This window comes from Paramisgurnus dabryanus, chromosome 5 (genome assembly GCF_030506205.2).
Source record: "Paramisgurnus dabryanus chromosome 5, PD_genome_1.1, whole genome shotgun sequence".
Taxonomy (NCBI): Eukaryota; Metazoa; Chordata; class Actinopteri; order Cypriniformes; family Cobitidae; genus Paramisgurnus; species Paramisgurnus dabryanus.
The window spans coordinates 32,517,265-32,541,925 of NC_133341.1; the positions used below are offsets into that span (position 1 = coordinate 32,517,265).

The 24,661-nt window shown below is 36.2% G+C and overlaps 3 protein-coding genes across 9 annotated transcripts in view; 1 reads left to right on the top strand and 2 right to left on the bottom strand.

Annotated features, from left to right (window-relative positions):
* mtmr4 (myotubularin related protein 4) overlaps positions 1-8,942 on the bottom strand; it is a 52,499-nt gene extending 43,557 nt beyond the window's left edge. The window contains exons 1-2 of one of the 6 annotated variants that reach the window (XM_065251107.2): positions 8,833-8,942; positions 633-739 (exon numbers count right to left, since the gene is read on the bottom strand). In XM_065251107.2, the coding sequence (XP_065107179.1) occupies positions 633-635 (3 nt within the window). In that variant the 5' untranslated portion in view covers positions 636-739; positions 8,833-8,942. Of the gene's footprint in view, positions 1-632; positions 740-990; positions 1,455-2,214; positions 2,234-2,361; positions 2,505-2,525; positions 3,322-3,470; positions 4,158-8,832 lie in introns of those variants that run through there. The other 5 variants (XM_065251108.2, XM_065251106.2, XM_065251111.2 and 2 more) reach the window with 5 other exon arrangements.
* A 5,280-nt stretch (positions 8,943-14,222) lies between these two features.
* hpda (4-hydroxyphenylpyruvate dioxygenase a) lies at positions 14,223-19,810 on the top strand. The gene is made up of 14 exons (XM_065251115.2): positions 14,223-14,343; positions 14,545-14,571; positions 14,765-14,827; positions 15,118-15,222; positions 15,367-15,409; positions 15,614-15,696; positions 17,686-17,775; positions 17,865-17,971; positions 18,088-18,165; positions 18,259-18,421; positions 18,555-18,626; positions 18,716-18,838; positions 18,940-19,056; positions 19,202-19,810. The coding sequence occupies exons 1-14, from the start codon at positions 14,341-14,343 to the stop codon at positions 19,319-19,321; spliced, it is 1,194 nt and encodes a 397-aa protein (XP_065107187.1). The 5' UTR covers positions 14,223-14,340; the 3' UTR covers positions 19,322-19,810.
* Positions 19,656-24,661, bottom strand: part of rnf43 (ring finger protein 43) — a 108,652-nt gene continuing 103,646 nt past the window's right edge. For both annotated transcript variants that reach the window (XM_065251114.1, XM_065251113.1), the window contains exon 9: positions 19,656-23,615. In XM_065251114.1, coding sequence (XP_065107186.1) covers positions 23,596-23,615 — 20 coding nt within the window. In that variant the 3' untranslated portion in view covers positions 19,656-23,595. The remainder of the gene's footprint in view (positions 23,616-24,661) is intronic.

Below are 24,661 nucleotides of genomic sequence, written 5' to 3' on the forward strand. Positions count from 1 at the left end.
TACGATAACATCAAAGATCTTTGACATCTGCTGTACGCTACGCTGCAGTTTTACTGGGAAAATCTGTTACGCTGGAAGAGCAAGCGGTGAAAAACAGGAAGACGGCGGTGTGCATGCCAACACGACGGTCAAGAATGAAGGGTCACACAAAAATTACAACAAACATGTGTCACATGACATACAACATACAAGAACAAATATAGAGCGTGAGAGAACAGGAAAACCACGGCATACGGGTGAAATCAATCTATCTTTATCCAGCAATAAAAGAAGTGATTTGTTCATACAGGTAACAGGAGATGTCCCGACTTGCGATTACAGCCAAAAGGCATTTTCTCCAGTGTTCGCTGAGCTATAAAAAATACAGTTACCTTCTTCCTCAGCCTGCAGAAATGACTAATGTCACGTCACGCAGTGTGTGTCTGGGAAAGATTGTCTTTGAAGTAAATAAACGCTACATAAATTATCAGATGAAAAGCAAAAGGCCCCTATTTAACCCTACATTACAAAACTGCAACTTTCAGCAAATAAACAACATTCCATCCTTACAGGTCAAAGTTCACATAATCCTATAACCCTGACACAAACACACACACACACACACACACATCTGTGATTGACACATCACTCACCATGTTCTCTGTGGATCTGTTTTTAATTTCGTCTCAGCTTCGGCTCCTCCAGCTCTCCTCACCTCGACCGGCCTCGCACCTCACAGCGACAGCTCACGGGACACAATCTGAGAAGAAAAGCATCAGTCAGCGGAAGATGAAAACAGTTTAAACTTACACCACAACAATGAGCATGTACCAGGACAAGATTATAAACTGTCAGTGACAATAACATCATGTTTGTACCATGATAAACTTAAGATGTTGTGGGTGATTGCAAAAGCATTGCTATGTGGAATATCTTAGCTTTACACAACTAAACACATCATGTGTGCAACTAAAACAGAAATAAAACAACAGCATATATCTGCGTGCGCACACATCAGTTTGTGTGATAAATGATCGCTTGCAGTATGCAGTTTTGCTCATATCTGAAAACTTTCTTAATCCTCATATCTCTCCCTCGGTCTCTGGAATGCTCAGCGCTTGGCGTTTTTCCTGCTCAGAGTCCGAGTAGTTTACAAAGTGAAACAAAAACATCTTCAGATACGGCTACAAACAGGCCCGAACATGCACACGCACGCACACACAAAGTTATTAGTGAAGTTTGTCAATATCAGGTACTCGCACACACTATACACACCTTGGCTGAGCAAAGAGCTAGTTAGTTTAGTTTCAAATCTGTGGGCGTGTATCAAAATACAAAAATTTCTTCTGACGTCCCACAAGATGATAAGTCAATAATAAAATGTAAATAATAAGAGATGTGTGACTAATACTACGTCATCATTTTAGCTAATAACATTAATTTATTTCCCGATATGTTTAATAAATTAACTGAAATTTAAATGAGACTCTCAGTTTATTTCTGAATGGGACACGATCTTGCTGCGTGTGTGCATGTGTGTACTCATCATGGCAGCACATGCTGTTTTGAGCTTTCACCCCATGCTGCTCTTACACACTGAGATGACCTTGATCCCCAGCTACAGACTCACTAATAGGATGAGCTTTGATTTACAAGAAAAGGAAAGCGAAAACTCCACAGGTGCCTCGAGCTGGCATACAGATCCAACCAACAACATGACAACTGTTGATACACAAGACACACCCACTCTCTGCTTATTATTACTTTTAACACAATTCTTAATATTATTATGAGTTATCAAATTTAACATTAACAGGAATGTCATCAAAACTATTGCAAAACAAACATGCCCATCTTATGCACCCTCAATAAACTGTACTATGCATACAAGCAATACATATTAGCCTCACTGTGCTATAGAAATGCAAGATATCAGACAGATAGCGAACATGATCTGTTACAAATGGAAACCAATTTCTTGATCATTTGGATAAACTACCTGACTAACAGAGCTCCACAAGCCTAACAAAATCATAAATATTGTAACTATTGTAATATTCATTTATTCATTCCTTGTTTGCTTCACTAACTCTTTACAAGGTCCAAGACTGCCATATGTCGTTGTTGTCTGTTCTGTGTGTATAACTAAACAGTTTCAATAAAAATGAATAAACAAATAAAAAGAAATCTGAAATGTACTACGTGTGTTCATAAAGTTTTAAAATGTGTAGTTACCTGAATGCAGACTTTACCCACAATGCAACACCACAGAGATTTGCTGTACTTTCTCATGCAAACACACAAACACACACACACCCTCTGTTCACACATTACACACACAGCGCAAATTTGAAAGGGAGACACTGGAGTCACTAACTTTACCTCACGGAATGAAACAGCTTAAAAACTCGCGCCAAGCGCCAGTGAAACATTCCACAATGTAACAGTGTAGCAGCGGAGCATTCAAACTTCAGACAAACTGATACAGTTACACGCGCAACGCAACAATGTATCAACAACTGTTAAATAATCACTTCAGCTCTTACCAGGGCGCGAACAGAGATACTCCAGTGGATTTCATGTCACGCGTCCGTCCACGCATACAGCGCGCGCGCTCGCGCACACACACAAAGCACGAGCGCGGTGGGCGGGGCTTCAAGTACGCGGCACAGGGCGTGTAGTACGTGACAGCGCTGTTCTCTTGCACACAGGAACACGCACATGCAAAGGTTTACATCGCTCTGCGTGCATTTATATCACCGCGTGTTGTCATGCATGCGGGTTTGTTGTTATCACAGAGCACATAACGCTCGTCTGCTCTATTTCAAGCCCATAATAAACTTTGGTACACACGAGTAGCCGGATTCCTCCATTCACCCGAGGTTTAGAGGAGCCCCTCCCCATTGCTTCACAGCAATATTTAAAGGCCACCCTACACTCACAACTTCTAACCAATAAAATACTCCAAACCCTAATGTGGACAAAACTGACAAAAGCAAATGTCACATGAAACCACACCCACCCTAAACTTCCAGCATGAGAGATGAGAGAAAGTGATAGCAGCATTTGTAATTAAGACAGTAAGTTAAAGAGTAAAATAGGACTACATTGTGCCCTCATTGTGTATTTGAGCGACACTATGCTATCATTTATAAAAACTATATTTTGCCATTTTAATTCAATATAGTTTTGTGTCATAATTCTTGACAGTCCAGTGAAATTAAAGACCAAGGATCAGATTATAAAATCAACTGACAAGAATACTTTAGTCTCATTTATCACATTGAAAATAAAAGGGCAGTGGAAACTGTAGCAGGATAGTATATTATTGCAAACCCAGGAACACACACACACACACACACACACACACACACACACACCAATGCACACGCTTCCCCATACTTTCTATGATTTCTGACACACCCCCTTAAAACAAAGCTCCTTCTATGGAAGAAAACACATTGCCAAGTACATTATACATCGTGTCTCACCTGTCTCAGGTGTGTCTCAGCACAGTTTGATGTCTTACAGAAGAGCTAAAGAAAGCAAAGGTCCGAGAGTTCTTCAAACTGTTCCGAGTGTGGGCGAATGTTACTCTACCCGCCCTCCATAAACTTTCCATTTTCTCTTTAAAAACTCCCTAAGTCTGAGGCAGAGTTACAAGTTAACAGACCTGGAAATGACCAGGCTTGGTTGGAAACACCCCTCAGTATTCATAACAGGGGATATGGTTTTCAATATCTCCATTTTATGCAATTCCCTTAATCTTTCAAATACAAATCACTGCATGATCGTAGAGTATGTTGTCACTTGTGTGTCAAATGTAAACAGCCACACACTTCCATAAGAGCAAAGCTCGACTGTCAGTGATCACAGCCGCACCCACATCAGTGCTGCACAGGTCCAAACATGCCAGACCTCATCTGACTTTACACCGTATGAGACAGAAGAAACACACAAGCACACATGTACAAACTCAGACTGAAGTACTTCTCTATGATAAACTCTGCCCTTCTCAAATGATGTGTGATTGATTACCCCGGCCTACTTTCATTTCATGTACAAAGTACCAAAAAACAGGGTCACTGGTGAAATATCTACTATTTCACACAACTTCATTTAATAGAATAACTGAAGACAGACTTTACATTTGCCATTCAATTCTGATGTGTTAAACTACTCAATTACACTTAGCACTTGGACTTTGCACAACAAATGACTTAAGTGTATATAAATAAATGCATAAATAAATAAATGTAGAAATACATAAATAAATAAAAAAATAAACACAGAAATAAATAAGCAATTAATTAAATGCAGATATAAATAATTAACGTAGAAATATATAAATAAATAAATGCAAAACTTTTGCAAAAATTATAAAAAATAATTCAATTACAAGTTGATACTTTTGACAGAAATATATATTTATTTATATCTGCATTTATTTCAGAAATTTGTATTTATTTATTTATTCATTTATGCATTCATGTATGTATTTATTTATTTATTTATGCATGTATTTTACATGAATTTTTTTCTACATTTATTTATTTATTAATTTCTGCATTTCTTTATTATTTATTTATGTATTTATATGGGATATTTATCTCTTTATTTTTGAATTTATGTATTTATACACACGCAAGTCATTTTTCGTCCTCCATAAAACCTGCTCAAGCCGCTGTTATTGGTTTATAAAGAACTTGACTGACCCGGACTACTTTATAGCGAACGTGCATCTTAGTAAAAACTTTGCCTGCATGCAAGCATCTCTTCATGTTAACATATTGCCAAAGAAACTATATTTCTAAAATAAATTTTCATGTTAGGGTTCACCTGCATTGTATTTTCACCAACTTTAGTGTAAAATAAATAAAGAGCTCGAATGAAAATCATAAGCCACATCACAGGTTGCAGTTTCCATTTGTTATTAAAAAAATCTTTTCTTTTTTAGCACCATTACTGTTGTTGATATCAATGTAATGAATGATCTTTTCTCTGAATCAGAAAACATTGATGACAGACTGTGTAACATCAAGACACTGCTGAGATGTTTGACTCTACAGATCAGCAGGTGGATGTGTCTTCAATCATCACAGGTATCTGTATATCTCTCTAACCATCTGATTCATAATCATACACACAGAATATCTAATGTAAAACAACAAGACAGGTATTTATAACCTAAATAAGTTATAAATAAATACCTAACAGCACTAAATTACTGAGTGTAGGGTAAAATCGTATAGCTTGTGGAGAGTTACAAATTTAAGAAAGATCAAAGTGAGAAAACATTTAGTTGTGTCTGATCAGCATGTGCTTTCGCTTAATCATTATAAACATTTGGCAACGTAACGAAGCTTTTTCATTCCAACTGATATATTTATTCAGTGGCCAGGCATGGAAACTGAGAAAATTACAACCAGCTTCCACACAGCAGCGGTCACAAAACAAAAACAGACAAAACAAAAGTCTTCATCTGTTTCAATGAAAACAGAAGATACAATCTAGGATCTGTTTCAGGGGCTGAACAAAAGCTTGAAGCAAAGGTCTGAGGAATAATATCAGGTGCTCAAAGAGACTCAATGACCTCTAAAGTCTTATCTACCTGAACCACAATTTAAACCAGAGACACAAACAGCATCATTAGATGAGTAAATTCAATACACTGAAATTGCTGGCCTGTGAAAATTGGATTTCGTGAGCCTGCTTAGCAAAGACAGCGAAATGATTTCATTTATTTTCTTTGGATCTGCATAGGTCTTTTATGGACAGGAATACAAACAAATCAAATAATTTATCTAAAACATTATAATAGGAGTTTGCATAATCAAAACAGGACAAAACTCTCAAACTTACACTGAAGAGGGACCGGAGGCACAATCTAAAGAATAAAATAGCACAGACTTAAGGGTTTCTTTTTTGTGCTTTTTAACAAGAACTTCCCAGATTGTGGTGTAAACAAGATTTAGATTTTCTTTAAAAAAATTCTGCTTTCGTTGTTATCATCACAAGACTTTTAAATAACCATAATTTTCCCTTCTAAACATGCTAGGGTTTATTTCAGTTCTCTAAACTTAGAAAAGAAAGTTTCACTTCTCATTTCTCTCCACTACTATTTTAGCACTTTAAGGTCAAGCTAGGTAAAATCTAGTTTATATTTCAAAGTACTAAAATAACACGACTGATATATTCTCCTTATCATTCTGAAGATATGAGGGAACATACACAAATAAATACAATGTGTCAAAGTGCAGGAGCCAAGAGGTTAAATACTCGAAATATATTTGATATTAAAGCTGTAAAACTCATGAGCATGTGACTGTGACGAAAACTGTTTGCATGTGCAAAAGTTACCATCAATGCCCGTGTCAAGTGTGATTACTAGACTAATGCTAATGCTATGTGGTTACAAACGTAAACTCAGTGTTTTTAGCTTTAAACCAAGACTACATTTACACAACAACGATGTTGTAATAAAGAGAACTAATTTTCTTTATGTTTTTTTTTTTTTTTTTAAGTTCACATACCCATGAAAACACTGTTAAAAAGAATCCAGGATCCAGGAAGTGCGCGAACACAACTAAAAGCGCAATATTATGCATGCCAGGCCAGTTGATAGTGATGTTATTTGTGTAAAAAAACACTACACATCTGTGCATATACCCGTTCTTCTACAAAGCATATTATACAAAGAAATAAGATGAGCATTAGCAGTTTTGTTTAGACGGACAATGAGATAGGCTCATTACTATAAGTGACAATGGACTATAAATCGACAATTGTTGTTTTGATTATACTCATGGATTGACTATAGACTGAATTAACACGTGTGCATGACGTCACAAAGACGACAAGAAACTTGCACTTTGAAACCGTCTTCAAATGTTTGCATTTTCAGGACCACAAAACGCTGTGTAAACAAACAACCAAACCACACAAAAATATTCCCAGTTTTGGTTGAAAACATTGTCGTGTAAACAGTCCCTAAAAACTCTGCTATATAACTTTGCAGGAGATGTTTCTCCTTCCTCATCTGTACTGTTTACTTATCTTTTCATGTCACAGAGGTACATAAGCTCCTAGCAAAATCCCAGAGGTTTCTTATGGGAGATAACAGTAACTCAAAGCTATTACCATAGACACACAAACATTATTTTCTCAGGCTACGGGGACCTACATTCAGAGTCAAATGGCTATTTAAAGTACAGTCTGACCTGTAATGTGAGCATGGCCTATCAATTAGACATTTCACCTTATGCAGTGGAATGGAACGCTGGGCTTCCCAGTCAGAGCAATGAAAGCGGGAGTATAAAGTGGGTTCATATACGTGCCAGTTACTGCTGCATACTGATTGTATTCTCAGATTACAAATCAAATACACAGACAGCAATATCCAAATAGGAGATATTTGTACCCATAATTCTTCATGAGTCTCCTGTGCTAGAATTCAACTGCAGAAACTTTTCCATTTACTATTAAAAGAACTGACTATGAACCAATACATGCAATTAACTGCAACATTAAGCATATTAAATATTAGCATGATGCACAGAAAAATGTAAAAACACTTCAATGCATGGCATGACTTCAGTATTGGGCAGGACTATATCCATATCATGGTACAGTTTTGGTCAATTTAAGTCATAAAGGTAATGAATAACCATGGCGTAGGAAGATTTTTTACCATGCTGGATGCAATTCCATCACATCATAAACATTGTTTCGGTAGTGAATGACTTTACTAAATAATGACAATATTTTAGCTTGCATCTATCGATGTCTAAAACCGAGCAAAACGAGTTGGATGTAATTTTTAAGTCGACGTCACAATGAAATTGTCATTGTTTAATAGTAAAACATATAGTAGGACTATATGCATATCATGGTACAGTTTTGGTCAATTTAAGTCATAAAGGTAATGAATAACCATGGCGTAGGAAGATTTTTACCATGCTGGATGCAACTCCATCACATCATAAACAATGTTTCAGTAGTGAATGACTTTACTAAATAATGACAATATTTTAGCTTGCATCTATCGATGTTCCCTCGATGTTCCCCAAAATACATCTCTTGTTTACAATATATTTTACAAAGAATTTATGTAATATATATAATGATGACACTACGATAAAGTATTTTAAAAGTTAAACTTTTAAATAATAACATACATGTATATAATTACATACATACATATATACAAACATACATATACATGCATACATACATACATACATACATGTTACACACACACACACCTTATATATATACATACATATATACATACATACATACATATATATATAATATATATATTACACACACACACACACACACACACACACACACACACACACACACATTTAGGTAGATAAAAGGTACTAACTTCCTAACTATTCAAACTAGTGTATGTCTTTTGTTTGTTTACTATGTCTGTTGTTGGCTCAAGTAAGGAAAAGGCGGGTGTAAATGTAATGTAAATACATAAAGGATCATCCACACGATGATATAAAAAGTCTATGCAATGTATGGACAGCATTGTGTCAGATAGACTCCATATTTAAACCCAGAGTTTTATGATGAGACTTTACAGCAATTTAACCCAGCTCGTGTCCGTGTGTGTGTGTTTAGTATGGGTGGAGGACAGACAGCCTGTGTAACAGAGCAGCTGACCAATGCATCCACTATGGCACACATGGTTGCCTCAAACCAGATAAAAACCAACTTAAATCAATATCAAATCCTGCGCGTTTATTCTACAAAGCAGGCTGATAAGCGTAGCCGCAAGAATATACAGCAATAATAAAGTTATCGTGATAGAAAGCGAAATATGATGAAGATACTCACTGTGAAATAATCAGCTGACACAACGGTGACTCAGTAGACCGCACTACTTCCGCATTCACTGGCGATGACCTATACGACAGCCAATCACGACAAAGCAAGTCTGCGCAGTCCACCAATGGGGCCACGGAGTAAATGTATACGTCATAAATGTACAGCACTTTAGCCAATCGGGAGCTACGGCAGGATAGCGGCTCGAACAACGGCACGCCTGAATGGGCGCGAACACACCCACAAGCGAACCAATCAGAGCGAAGCTCTGCTTCAAGGAGGGGGAGGAGGTGAAAAAGGAGCCAATAGAAAATCACAGCGCGGCACTACGCGAACACGTGATTAACAGGCAGGACGTGAGCTACTAGAGCGACAACTCGGATTTAAAACAATTTAATCGGAATTAAGTAATATTTAAAGTATGTAGTTACATTAAACGATTAGTGTTACTAATGATTTAGTAATGTTCAAATATTTAAAGTGTTTAGTAAAATTTAAAGAACGCCATTATTACCGGGTTGATGTGGGAAATATCCTAAATCCGAGTTGTCTAAAACCGAGTTGGATGTAACTTTTAAGTCGACGTCACAATGAAATTGTCATTGTTTAACAGTAAAAATTAAATCTTAATTAATTAATTAGTAATTTTAATATAACTTTAATATTTTGTCCTAATAACTTGAACTTAACTTAAAGTATAATTACAAAACTTATGTATTTACATGGTACAAATAATTTTATTGCACTAGCTTAGTATTTTGAAGAACATCATGGTATTACCATAATGCCTCAGTATACTATTTGTTTAAATGCAGAATAGATTCAATAAAATGCAAGAAAATTCAATAGATTACAATAGATCTTTATTAGCGACATAAGAGTAAAGTACATTTATATGGTAGTAGTATAAGAGGTATATAATGCATTTAATGTGCATATAACTTTGCAGACACTTATAAGCAGACAAGTTCAGGATTCGGTTATTCTTTAACTATAAGTGCAGCAAACACGATAAACTCTTTGAAGTGAAGAAATCAATGATTATCTGCTCATTAACACAACATGGGTTAACCTAACTGTGTGTGTTTGGGTTAAAGCTCACAGCTATTTCTGAACAGGCTTTGGTCTTTAATCAGAGATTGGCAGCAGGACATCAGTTTGACATCAGATGCACCACCCCATCTATGAGCCAATACTAGAACAGGACCTGTACACATACGTGCCTACCTGAGAGTCTATTACGAGTTTATTTGGGCCAAGCAAATATTAAAAAACTATGAATTCAGTATGCACTTCATCTGATAGTCTTCCTCTTATCAGGGTGGGCAAAATTTAGGGATCTCCCTATCGATTCAACAAGTGGAATTTGAATGAAAGGCTCCAAAATGTTTTAATTGAAAGTGACAGAAAAGTGATGAATCGTGAAAAATTCAACATAGCAACACAACAGCATTATAAATAAAAAACTATAATTATTCCAGATTAATTTATAATTCATTTATATGAGTTAAATACAACAAAATCTGTAAAAGGCATTTCAAACATTAATTAATCTGTATTTTTAAAGTCTTATCTGTTCTAGTTTCATTTACAATCAAATTAAAATAAATTTTGCATTTTTTACCTTTATTGTAATGAAATCTTAAAGAAATGTGTGGTTGATTTATGAATGTCATGCTGTGGTCATACATGTGTGTTTACATGGATCAGTCATATATAACTCATGTAAAGAATGCTGATTGGTGAATCCCATTCCACCCTCAGCTACAGAAACATGTGTTTGTTATCATCAATCACTTTGATTCTGTGTCTGAACGTCATGACAGACCACATTCAGCTGAACCCGGGACAAAGGTTGTCTGATGATCTGTGTCCTGAAAGCTTGGGTTAAAATAATTGCTGAAAACTAATGCAGACATTTGACAAAACTTTAAAGGGACACCATGAAACTTTTGGCCACTAGGGGGTGCTAGACACGTATTTTTCACTTCTAGCGCCCCTAGAGCCCACAAGCGCCGCAGCACTGTCGCAAAGGAAAGGAACTGGCCAACCTTAAAACTAAACTAAAAACTAAACATTTAAAATGCTAAACGATCAACATTTTGAGACAACAGGGAGAAACGCAGTCATGTTACAACTTTCTGATGAGGAACTCGTCGTGGCAGAAGCCATTTCTCAATCTGAAGGTTGCAGCCTCCGGATGTCGTATTTCTAATACGTCATCAAGACTGTCTTATTTCACAATATTAACAATTACAAAGTTGACTATTATACTTAGTTAATCGTAAATTGTTGCAGTATGCTTATGACCTGCGAATGTAATGCTCAGTTTACCTTAATAACCCAGGCTTGACGACGTGTGCAGCCTGCATATTTGACCTCCGGAGGCTGCAGCCTTCCAATTCAGAAACGACCAGACGTATTTCCTTGCCTTTTTCCAAACAAATATTGTTGCATCCTCTCTCTCTCCCTCGCCACCAGGATTTTCCGCAATGGCGCTCGTTATTCCTCTTTTTTGTGTGAAAATCGCTCCAAATCCAAGTAAACCGATGCGTTTAGGTCTGCCGCTTTGTAATACGTCACGCGAGTGACAGCGGAACGCAGCAAATGAGGAAGAGAGAAACGCTCGGATCTGATTGGTGAATGAATAGGGTTTGGTTTTACACTGTGAGCAAGTTTGAGTGCTATAGCATCCTGGATTGTAATGTAAATATCATAGACACAGTAAAAAGAAAGGTAAATACGTGAACACAGCATCTGAATACAGGGAACTATATGCAATATAATCGCCGTAATTTATAAAGAACATCGCATTTATGTATGAATCAACAGTTTATATAAAAAATTGCCTTAAAGGGGAATCGAACCCGGGTCGCCCGTGTCATAGGTCCGTGACACTAAAGACTGTGCCACAGAGTCACATATTAGAAACTGCTCTCTACACTCCTTAAGTAGCCTCCAGCAAAATTCACGTTAAAAACAAATTGTGTGGAGGAAGTGACGTATGCCGTAAAGCAGTCGAATTTTGTAGTTTTTTTTTGTGCTCTGGTTACTACCAGAAACCCTAAGTTTTAAAATACGAGTAAAAGTGATACAAACCCCGTCAGGCTATGGTAGACATGTCATTCAACCTATTTAAAGTCGATGTACTATCACAAGGGTCTTGAAAATGTATTATGAAGGTTGAAAAATTACATGGTGTCACTTTAAAGACAAAATATAACATTACTCAGAAAGTGCTCTAGATGAATTATTTTCTACACAACAGTTATTTCTGTAGGCTTGTCAAATGCGAGAGAACTGACGTGTGTTAGTTTCAGTTAGTTTCTTTATGGGATATTAGACCTTTACATCCAATTATCTGTCAGTATCATGTCAGTATCTAATCAGTCAATATTTGTTTAAGATTTTGCTGTTGATATGGACTGAATGTGATATGACTGAACTAAACAGGAAGGTCAAAGTTGACTGTAGATCTGTTTCATGTTCATGTCTCAAAATAAACTTCAGCCCTGACATTAAAACACCATCAGCAATAACAATCATATTCATGTCAGCAATATGCTGTGTCAGTAATTCTCCTCCCTGACTCCCTCTAGTGTAAAACATGGGCTATTATAACACGAGCACACAGTATATACATAAATATATCATTCATAATAAGAGTAAAATTGTAAAGTTACCACACTTGAGTTGACTGTATCATCAATTAAAAGGCTGTTGATCTGTCTGTCTGCCTGTTTGTCCGTCCGTCCATCCAACATCCATTCATCCACCTACCTACCTATCTATCCATCGATCCATCCACCTACCTATCCATCTTATCCATCCATCCATCCATCCATCCATCCAACTATCTACCTACCTACCTACTTATCCATCCATCCATTCATCCATCCATGTACCTACCTACCTATCCCTCCATCCACCCATCCATCCATCCACTTACCTACCTATCCAATCCATCTATCCATCCAACCATCCACCTAACTACCTACCTTTTCTTTTACCCATATATCCATCCATCCACCGACCTATCTACCTATCTATCCATCCATCCATCCATCCATCCATCCAACTACCCACCTACATACCTACCGACCTACCCATTCTTTTATCCATCCATCCATCCATCAATCCACCTACCCATCCATCTATTCATCTTATCCATCCATCCACCTACCTACCTACTTATCCATCCATCCATTCATCCACCTACCTACCTACCTATCCCTCCACCCATCCACCCACCCATCCCTCCACCCATCCCTCCATCCACCCATCCCTCCCTCCATCCACCCACCCATCCATCCATCCACTTACCTACCTACCCAGCTATTCATCTTATCCATCCATCCAACCATCCACCTATACCTACCTACCTACCTTTTATTTTATCTATCCATCCATCCATCCATCCATTCATCCATCCATTCATCCATCCACCGACCTAGCTACCTATCCCTCCACCCACCCATCCACTTACCTACCTATCCATCTATCCATCCATCCATCCAACCATCCACCTATACCTACCTACCTACCTTTTATTTTATCTATCCATCCATCCATCCATCCATCCATTCATCCATCCACCGACCTACCTACCTATCCCTCCACCCACCCATCCACTTACCTACCTATCCATCTATCCATCCATCCATCCATCCAACCATCCACCTACCTACCTACCTACCTTTTCTTTTATCCATATATCCATCCATCCATCCACCGATCTACCTACCTATCCATCCATCCATCCATCCATCCATCCATCCATCCATCCATCCATTCAACTACCCACATACTTACCTACATACCTACCGACCTACCTATTCTTTTATCCATCCATCCACCTACCCATCCATCAATTCATCTTATCCATCCATCCATCCATCCATCCAACCTACCTACCTACCTACCTACCTACTTATCCATCTACCTACCTACCTAAAAACTTACTTTAAAATATCTTTTAAATAGATCAAGAGATGGTACGGTTTCCCTGAAACTCATTTCATGCATGTGGAGTATTACTGGATTTTTGTATGGAAAGTTAGCATCGTAAGTAAAAGTTTTTCTGTTGTTTTGGTATCATATAGGCTACAGCAATATCAAGAAACTGGATACTGCAGTAACTTACCTGGTAAAACTGTTACAATAAAAAACATATAAAAAAAGTAATAATAAAGTTTATTCATTCTTAAGCACGGTGGAGAAACGCAGGTGTCATCTGCAGAAAACTGAGGCTAGAGCTTTTCACTTTTCTGTCACTCTTCTTAACCATTTTGTGATGACTTTAAATTCAAATCAAAACTATGACCCTAACCTCTGGAAGTGACGTGTGTGTGTGTGTGTGTGTGTGTGTGTGTGTGTGTGTACAGTTTTTGGCTGGATGGATTTAAGAGGTGTGTGACCTAAGGTTCATTCACCAGAACACATAAAGCAGCTTGTATCTGTGGATGAGATTTCTTTACTTCTAATCAATTCTGTTGACCAGAACCCATCGAGAACATCAGCATGGTGAGTCATAAATCCATTTAGGGCATTTTGACAGATTTCACACAGATTACAGTGCAAATTTAATTAGACATTTCTTTGGATTTATTACATTAATGCAAACCTATGTGTTATCAAGTATATAAAAATATATTAGGCTATACTGTATGTACAATCTACACACACACAGTAAGTTTGTGTATCAATTGTTTTAATCCTCTTTAGACTTCCTATACTGACAAAGGAGAAAAGGTACGACTGACGATTTTGATAAGCTATGAGTTTTCTTTTACTTTAGTATGAATAATTTCACCAGTTAAAATGTAGACACTTCTTTTAAATAAAAAACATGTTGTTGAAACATGTTTCATGTCTCTTACACAATGTCATATATTTTATGTATATAAATATATGTATGTGTGCATATATTTTATTTTTGCTGTAGCCGGAGAGAGGGAAATTTGTAAAGTTTCATCATTTGACATTCTGGGTTGGAAATGCCAAACAGGTGAGTCTTCTGTGAAATAATACAAATATTTCAGCCCACTTAATGACTGACAGATAGCAGATCATCGCAGATGAGTTTAAAAACACTGAATTCATTATTATTGCATAGAAGGGATTTTTTGAAGATGAATAACAGCATTATCAAACGTCTAAAGTGATGCAACTTTAATCATTTAACTTAAATGTATATCTGCAAAACAAATGTTACCTTTATTTTTGGAGAGGCTGATAATATGGACATGCATATGTGAATGTGATCTTTAAGTCAGCTGATCTCGTTTGTCTTTATAGGCCGCTGTTTTTTACTGTGATAAGTTTGGGTTCGAGCCGCTGGCATATAAAGGTTTAGAGACGGGCAGCAGAGAAGTTGTGTCTCATGCTATCAAACAGGACAAGGTGTGTGCGTGTCATACACACATACACACACGAGACTAACACAACATTAACATTTTATACATGAATCAACTTTACTGCAATCACTTAAATTTAACTTATATATAATGTTATGTCTAAAGCACAATATGTTTGTTGTTTTTACAGATAATATTTGTCTTTGAATCAGCTCTGAATCCTGGAAATGAGGGTATGAAATATTTTTTATCATGAAAAAGATTCTTGTGGAAATCTCACAAAAACTATCTGGGCTATTTAAGACCTCAATGAAACGAAAAACATGAGAACCACCCATTTATTGAACACAAATAAAACTGTATCATTCAGGGTTAAACATGTCTCTCATTTTAAATGTGAGAAGTCTAAAGGGTTAAACGAGTGTTTCTTTCCTCAGAAATGGGGGAGCATCTTGTTAAACATGGTGATGGGGTGAAGGACATTGCTTTTCAGGTGGAGGACTGTGACTTTTTAGTCAAGGTACATCAGCTGTGTTTTTGTCGTCTACCACTAGTGGGCAGAATTACAACAGATGTTGAGTTAAAGCAGAGCTTTAAAGGGATAGTTCACCAAAAAAATAAAATTATGTCATCATTTACTCAGCCTCAAGTTGTTAAAAATAATCAACGAATTAATGAATTTAAAGAAAATACATTTCTTTGTTCTACTAAACACAAAGGACGATGTTTTGTGGAATATTTGTAATGAAACCATTCACCATTGACTTCTATAGTATTTTTGTTTCCTACTATGGAAGTTAATGATGCTCCTGCTTAATTACAAATATCTTCATTTGTGTTCAGCAGAACAAAGAAATGTTTACAATTTTAAAAAAACTTGAGCATGTGTAAATAATCATAATTGTCTTTTTTGAGTGAACTATCTCTTTAAGGATAGATCTTGTGTTTCACCTCAAAATCAAGAAAAAAAAAGAATTGAATTATGCATTAATATTATGTAGACAATTATGATTATGATTTTATTATAATTAAGTAGTATTATTAGTAGTATTAGTGTTACTATTATTATTATTAGTAGTAGTGATAATAGTATTAGTAGCATAATGTATTAGTAGTAGTACTATTAGTACTATTAGTACTAGTAGTAGTGCTAGTAGTACTAGTACTAGTAGTAGTAGTATCATTATTATTATTATTATTATTATTATTAGTAGTAGTAGTAGTAGTAGTAGTAGTAGTAGTAGTAGTAGTAGTAGTAGTATTAGTATTATTATTATTATTATTAGTATTATTAGTAGTAGTAGTATTATTAGTAGTATTAGTAGTATTATTAGTAGTATTATTAGTATTAGTATTATTAGTATTAGTATTATTAGTAGTATTAGTAGTAGTATTATTAGTAGTAGTAGTAGTAGTAGTAGTAGTAGTAGTAGTAGTAGTAGTAGTAGTAGTAGTAGTATTAGTATTAGTATTAGTATTAGTATTATTATTAGTAGTAGCAGCAGTAGTATTAGTAGTACTAGTATTATTAGTAGTATTAGTTTTAGTATTATTAGTTGTAGTATTAATAAAGTAGTGTAAGTAGTAGTAGTGGTGGTATTAGTATCAGTTGTATTAGTATTAGTATAATTAGTAGTAGTATTATTAGTATTAGTATTATTATTATTATTATTAGTATTATTAGTAGTAGTAGTATTATTAGTAGTATTAGTAGTATTATTAGTAGTATTATTAGTATTAGTATTATTAGTATTAGTATTATTAGTATTAGTATTATTAGTAGTATTAGTATTATTATTATTATTATTATTAGTAGTAGTAGTAGTAGTAGTAGTAGTAGTAGTAGTAGTAGTAGTAGTAGTAGTAGTAGTATTAGTATTAGTATTAGTATTATTATTAGTAGTAGCAGCAGTAGTATTAGTAGTACTAGTATTATTAGTAGTATTAGTTTTAGTATTATTAGTTGTAGTATTAATAAAGTAGTGTAAGTAGTAGTAGTGGTGGTATTAGTATCAGTTGTATTAGTATTAGTATAATTAGTAGTATTAGTATTAGTATCAGTAGTATTAGTAGTACTAGTATTATTAGTAGTATTAGTTTTAGTATTATTAGTTGTAGTATTAATAAAGTAGTATAAGTAGTAGTAGTGGTATTAGTATCAGTTGTATTAGTATTAGTATAATTAGTAGTATTAGTGTTAGTATTATTAGTTGTATTTGTATTACTAATTGTAGTATTAGTAAAGTAGTAGTAGTAGTAGTTGTAGTAGTAGTAGTAGTAGTGGTATTATTATTTGTAGTAGTATAACTTAAGTAATATAAATGCTATTATTATAATTAGTAGTAGTAGTAGTAATAGTAGTATTAGTAGTAGTATTACTTTTCATATTGATATTAATATTTGTAGTAGTAGTAAACATGATTAAATATTATTATTATTTAATATTATTATATGGTTATTACATTATAATTTGTGCTTGCTTTATTGAAATGTGTGCTTGTGTTTCCAGAAAGCAAAAGAAAAAGGAGCAGTGATAGTCAGAGAGCCATGGATAGAGCAGGACTCTAGTGGCAAAGTAAAATATGCCATCATTCAAACAGTAAGTCAAGGAGACAGAACAGATCCACATTAAAACTGTGTAAAGTGTTTGGGCCTGTAAACATCGCTTTATGCATCTGTCTTGTGCAGTACGGAGACACCACACATACGTTTGTTGAGTACCTGAGCCCTTATAAGGGTTTATTTCTGCCGGGATATCATGAGCCTCTGTTCAGAGACCCACTGTTGCCAAAACTGTAAGCTATTTTTCACCACAAACCCTCCACAACAGTCTTCATGCATTAATAACTATTACTGTCTAAAAGTTTGTGAAATATAGTCGGTTTCTAATCCTGTGCTTCTTTTCTAAAAGTCCACCAGGACATCTACACTTTATTGATCACATTGTGGGAAACCAGCCAGATGATAAAATGGTGCCAGTAGCAGACTGGTGAGCGTCACGTCACGTATTCAGAAAATAAATCAATGAGAGTAATTCTCAGAAATGTGAATGTTAAATAACACAAGTGCTGTTTTTCTGCAGGTATCAGAAGTGTCTGATGTTTCACAGGTTCTGGTCTGTTGATGACAAACAGATCCACACAGATTACAGTTCACTCAGATCCATCGTAATTACTAATTATGAAGAAACCATTAAGATGCCCATTAATGAACCAGCGCCAGGGAAAAGAAAATCACAAATCCAGGTTCATCCTAAAAACTCACCAAACTTCTTACAATCTTTCTTTAGTTTTAGGAAAAATTGTGTTTGCAATTCTGTTTGGTGTCACACTGCACCTTTGACTAAAATGTGTTTAACTATTTAATGACTTATTAAAGGAGTATGTTGACTACTATGGAGGTTCTGGAGTGCAGCACATTGCCCTAAACACATCTGACATCATCCAATCCGTACGTTACACAACAAACACTTTTCAATATCATTTAATTCCCATAAAAAAACTAAACAATTAAACATGAACCGTTTGCTTTCGATTTAGATTGTGAATCTCAAAGCTCGAGGGTTGGAGTTTCTGTCTGCACCTGATAGCTACTACGAAGACCTGCGACAGAAACTCAAAACGGCAAAGATCAAGGTGAAGGAAGATCTCAAAAGACTGCAGGTAAGAAAAACACAATAAATTCAATAAATGGACGTGTCTGATTTTTTTTCTCTAAATATAATACTGCAAATATAAACTGATACTCGTTTTATTCAACGCAGGAGTTAAAAATCTTAGTAGATTTTGACGATAAGGGTTACCTGCTCCAGATCTTTACTAAACCTGTGCAAGATAGACCCACCCTTTTCCTGGAGATCATCCAGAGATACAACCACTATGTGAGTCTGGATCTTATGTACTTCTTCAAGTTTCTATAGCGGTTTCGACAAGCTTGACGTCTTATTAGGGGTATATTAAAATTTTGTAAAGTAAAAAATTGCCCAGATGTGATAGAGGACGACTTTGGTTTGCCTTGGTTTTCAGGGTTTTGGAGCTGGAAACTTTAAATCACTGTTTGAGGCCATTGAGAAAGATCAGGATGCTCGAGGAAACCTGACAGTGTTCACAGCCGAGGGTCCGGGCAACCCGAAGCATTTCGAATGAAATGTTGGAGGAAAACATCTCACACACTTTTAATATATGACTTTTATAATGTAGGATTTCTTTCATTACATGTGCTTTTTCAATGCCATGCAAGAGTTAAAATGTTGCCGCTATAGAAATAAATATATGAATATATTCAGCTTTTTAATTTACTGCTATCATTTGTTTTTAAAATATTAGCTATAAAATGCATAGATTTACCAAAGGGACATCCTTGATGTTTAAGAACATAATAAAATGAACACAACATTCACATTGTTTATTATTTCAAAATAATTTATTTGTATATAATCGGAATGATGCCAGGTTTATACATCTATGATGGCAGCTGTACGTTTCGTAAAGATAAAAATCCAAAAGTGAGAAAATAACATTTCTTTACTTTCTCAGACCTGGACAAAATGGATAAATATATTAGTAAATAAATATATTAATGACATTACCATATTGAAATGTTCTATTATATATAAAATACAACACTTTTATCTTCTAACTGTTTTGTCTTTTTTTAACACAAAATATTGAAAATATACTGGCATATCCCCTGATTTCTGAAGGGATTTTGCTCTGATAAAAAGGCAGTTTCAGGTAATCCTCTGTTGAAAAGAGCAAATAAACAATACAGACATGAATGACAACAAACACAAGGTAGAAAAAAATCAACCATTGTTTCATTGATTGACATAATATTGTCTTTGAATTATTAGCTACATACTGCTTTCACTTTGAGTTCCTCTCTTGAATCATATGCATATTTTTCCTCAAGGCAAAGTGCTGTTTGCATCATTTTTTTTTTTTAGACAAAGCCGAGTTGTACACGCTGAGCTTGATGGCAAATAAATCAATGGCAACATGGAAGTGCAAAGAAAGTTTGCGTAGTAATCGTTTGAACTGATGTGAAATGAAAGACAACATGCTAGCAGATGAATATCACGTCACACATTTGTACATTATATTTTCCACTATAAAGTGACTTTACAGGTTAATGCACAGGTGACGTATCTTTGGTTGATAAAGTTAATGCAGATCCAACTGTTGCATAGACATGAGACAGAATTCATGCAGTTAAAAGACATATGATGGGAATTGAAGATTTCCAGCGTTAGAAAAGTCAAATCAATACATTCTTATAGTCAAAATAAATTCAATATCATTTTTCTAGTGATGGCAAGCTGTGAAATACCATAGACCTGAGAACAAAATAAGTTTTACAATGTATATCAAATTGTAAAACCTGCAAATCACTGATTAAAAGATGTGGGAATCTTTCTGGGGTTTTAAAATTTGGAGAGATGCAATGTGGATCAAAGGTTCATAACTAGGAATGCACTGATGCAAAATTTTTAGAATGACATCTACCGATACCAATCGATACTGATAGTTTTGCTTTTTCTCATTTCAAATGTTTACGTCATGAATGGTTGTCAGGATATCATCAGATGTTTTTTTTTAAAAAAGCCAAAAAAAAAAGAAATTCTGCCGATATTTTGGTGCATCCCTAATCATAACCTTTAACCTTTGACCACTTAATGACAAAACAAAACAACATTCAGGTCTTAAGAAGTTTAAACCATGAAAAAATCTGACATGAGAAATATGGCAATGATAATAATACATAAAAATGTGGTTCAGGTATTCGGAAACCAGCTACAACTGTGCATAATTATATTTCCATTTGTCAATTTAACAAATAACTTTCATTAAAGATACAACAATGAAATCACTATTTTCCAGTGTTCTTTTCTGATAAAATAATCATATGGGTCCAACAAAAGTGAGAAGCATCTGTATCACGTTGTTGATTACCACAAACAATCTTTTTTTTCATTTTTGAACTATCCCTTTAAGAGTGAAATGTGTTTTTAGCGGCATCTATCTGTGAGATTGCAAATTGCACCTCAATTTCGAAACTAAAAGAGATGCTAAGGTAGCTGCCAAAGGACAAACATGTCAAAGTAGTTACGAACTTCCCAGTCTCACAAAATTATGTACCTATAGTTTCGTGATACCGTCACGATACCGTCAGTTTTTCCGTGATCGTATAACGAATTTCTGTTTATGTGTCATTGGCACGTATTGGTTACTCAACTGCATTTTCCTATTTTTAAACCATTTTTGCTTCGGTTTAGGGTAAGATTTGGTGTTTGCGTTAGGATGTAACTTTAAATATTGGTTTATACAATTTTTTTCGGATTAAAAATTAGAAAATCTTTTTTAAACCATTGTCGCCTGGCGTTAGGGTTACTGTGGGTTTACACCAGATGCGTGTCTAACGATTTGCGCGAATAGATTACATACAAAGTCAATGCAAAGACGCGATCAGACGCATCCTCGCGCGGGGCGATGCGAAAGACGCGATATGGGTGGCGTGTTTGCCGCGAAAACATGAGCTATTCGCCTCAAACGCGCCTTCGAAAATATTCAACGGAAGCGAAAAATTCGCATGACATGAAGTTAAATCCCGCGAGTAACCTAGAGTGAGTAACGCGATGCCCCGCGTTTGGTGTGCATGTAGCATGAGTTGAGTTTTGGGTAAGGATGTCATTTTATGTAAATCTAACCCTAAACCGAACGACAATGGTAAGAAAATAGGACAAAACAGTCGAGTAACCAATACGTGATAATCACACATAAACAGAAATTGGTGATACAATCACGAAAAAACGCGGAAATTTGTGACAGCATCACGAAAAAAATTAAAAAATTACGTGGCTATTGGTACGTAATTTCGTGTGACTGGGCTGTTACGAAACGCACTCTATAGAGCAGTTTGTCCGTTTAGGGCTACTGTAGAAACATGATGACGTAATGTAAGGGGACCCGCAGTGTACGCAAATTTTATTTTAAGGTAATTAAAACAATACAGTTTATTATGTAAGGTCTTTATATACCACTGATAATATATTAATGTAGATTATATTGCATTTCTATCAAGTGATCCTCCTTAAATGCACACAATGCACATTTAACAGCATGAGTGAAATATTATCATTTAATACAAAATTCTGTGTCACTTTTATAACATTGAAATTAATGTTTGCATCATAGATGCAATACTGTAAGTGTTAAAAAAATCTGAGACTGCTGTATTAAGTACGATTTTCTGTGGTAATCGACAGCTTGTCACAGTACTAAAATGATAAATCTATCATAAAAAGGTTTCTATTAAAATCTATGTCAACAGAGACTTCTCGGTAACAGATTAAAGAGAAATGTTTCTGGTGGTTTGCTAAGCATTGCATTACCTTGGTATTACAAAATAAAATCAGCATGTCAGTAGATTAATGATCAAACGTACATGTATAAACTTCATGTAATGTTCATTTGAAAGGACACAGGCACTTTTGGTGAGCTTGTAAGCTGGTGACTTTTTATGAAATGTCAGCGTCCCTTTACGGACACTTTTACGGATTTAAAAGCAAAGCACTATGGGAAACGTAGTCCTTCTCGGCCACGACAAACGACAGAACCGAAACAGAAAACGTCTTCACGACGTTCCCCATATATTCAGTCAATTCATGTAGGAAATAACAGCTGCCATAACTGAATGAAAAAAAACTACGACCTGGAACCTTATGTAACCGTCAGGGCTCCGTTCCAGGGACAGATTGTATGAAGTAAAGATCTTTATCTTTTCTCTGGGTTAATATCTATCAGAGGTAAGAGAGGTCGTTGTACGGGTACCGTCTCGCTAACAGGACTTTTCTGATTGGTTATCTGAGGTAGTGCTGGAAAACGCTTACCCACGGAACGAACTTCCGATGCAGGAAAGCTGAACGGCTGTTTAACGTTTAAGAAGTATGTGAAGATGGGGATGCGAGTGAACTAATGTATGGATGCTATAAGACTGAGAGGAGATATTTGAGTACACAGATGCACAACTGTACATGTATGCACGAGTTACTGTGGCAGTTCTGTTCCATTAAAGCAAATGTGAGAGATAAACCAGTTAAGTTTCAAAGTTGCTCAGTTATGCGAGTACTTGACCTGAAACAGAAAATTGACCGGAGCAGAAGAAAAATGTTACAGAGGACACAAGCATTTGTTCATGTACCTGTAACAGGTATCAATGAAATATGAACAGACAGCTGATGAATTTCCAATTTGCTTGACTTTCCAATGAAGAATGACATTGCCGTGGGAAATGCAGTTTGGAATTATCAGGAACACTGTGTGTGTGTGTGTTTATGAAAGAGACAGCAAGAAACAGCCGAATAGTTTTGTCCATGTCGGCTCTTGTGTAGCAGCGTGAGGAGTTCAGGATGAAGAGTTTCTCATACGCCAGACTCTTCCTCTGCAGAGTCAAAAACACATTGATGAGAATTAATTTTTATATGTTTTATTCATTTAGCATTGTAACAATGTAACTCATCATCAATGTGTGTTCGGTGCGACGTGTGTGGCTCGTCATGTCAAAATGTGTGTTCGGTGCGACGTGTGTGGCTCCTCGTGTCAAAATATATGTTCGGTGCGACGTGTGTGGCTCGTCGGGTCAAAACGTGTGTTCGGTGCGTGGTGTGTGGCTCGTTGTGTTAAAACATGTGTTCGGTGCGTCGTGTGTGGCTCGTCATGTCAAAATGTGTGTTCGGTGCAACATGTGTGGCTCCTCGTGTCAAAATATATGTTCGGTGCGACGTGTGTGGCTCGTCGGGTCAAAACGTGTGTTCGGTGTGTGGTGTGTGGCTCGTTGTGTTAAAACATGTGTTCGGTGCGTCGTGTGTGGCTTGTCATGTCAAAATATGTGTTCGGTGCGTCTTGTGTGGCTCGTCATGTCAAAACGTGTGTTCGGTGCGACGTGTGTGGCTCGTCGTGTAAAAACGTGTGTTCGGTGCGACGTGTGTGGCTTGTCGTGTCAAAACATGTGTTCAATGCGACGTGTGTGGCTCGTCATGTCAAAACGTGTGTTCGGGCTGTGTGTGGCTCGTCGTGTCAAAATATGTGTTCAGTGCATCGTGTGTGGCTCGTCATGTCACAATGTGTGTTCGGTGCAACATTTGTGGCTCCTCGTGTCAAAATATATGTTCGGTGCGACGTGTGTGGCTCGTCGGGTCAAAACGTGTGTTCGGTGTGTGGTGTGTGGCTCGTTGTGTTAAAACATGTGTTCGGTGCGTCGTGTGTGGCTCGTCATGTCAAAATATGTGTTCGGTGCGTCTTGTGTGGCTCGTCATGTCAAAACGTGTGTTCGGTGCGACGTGTGTGGCTCGTCGTGTAAAAACGTGTGTTCGGTGCGACGTGTGTGGCTCGTCGTGTAAAAACGTGTGTTCGGTGCGACGTGTGTGGCTCGTCGTGTAAAAACGTGTGTTCGGTGCGACGTGTGTGGCTTGTCGTGTCAAAACATGT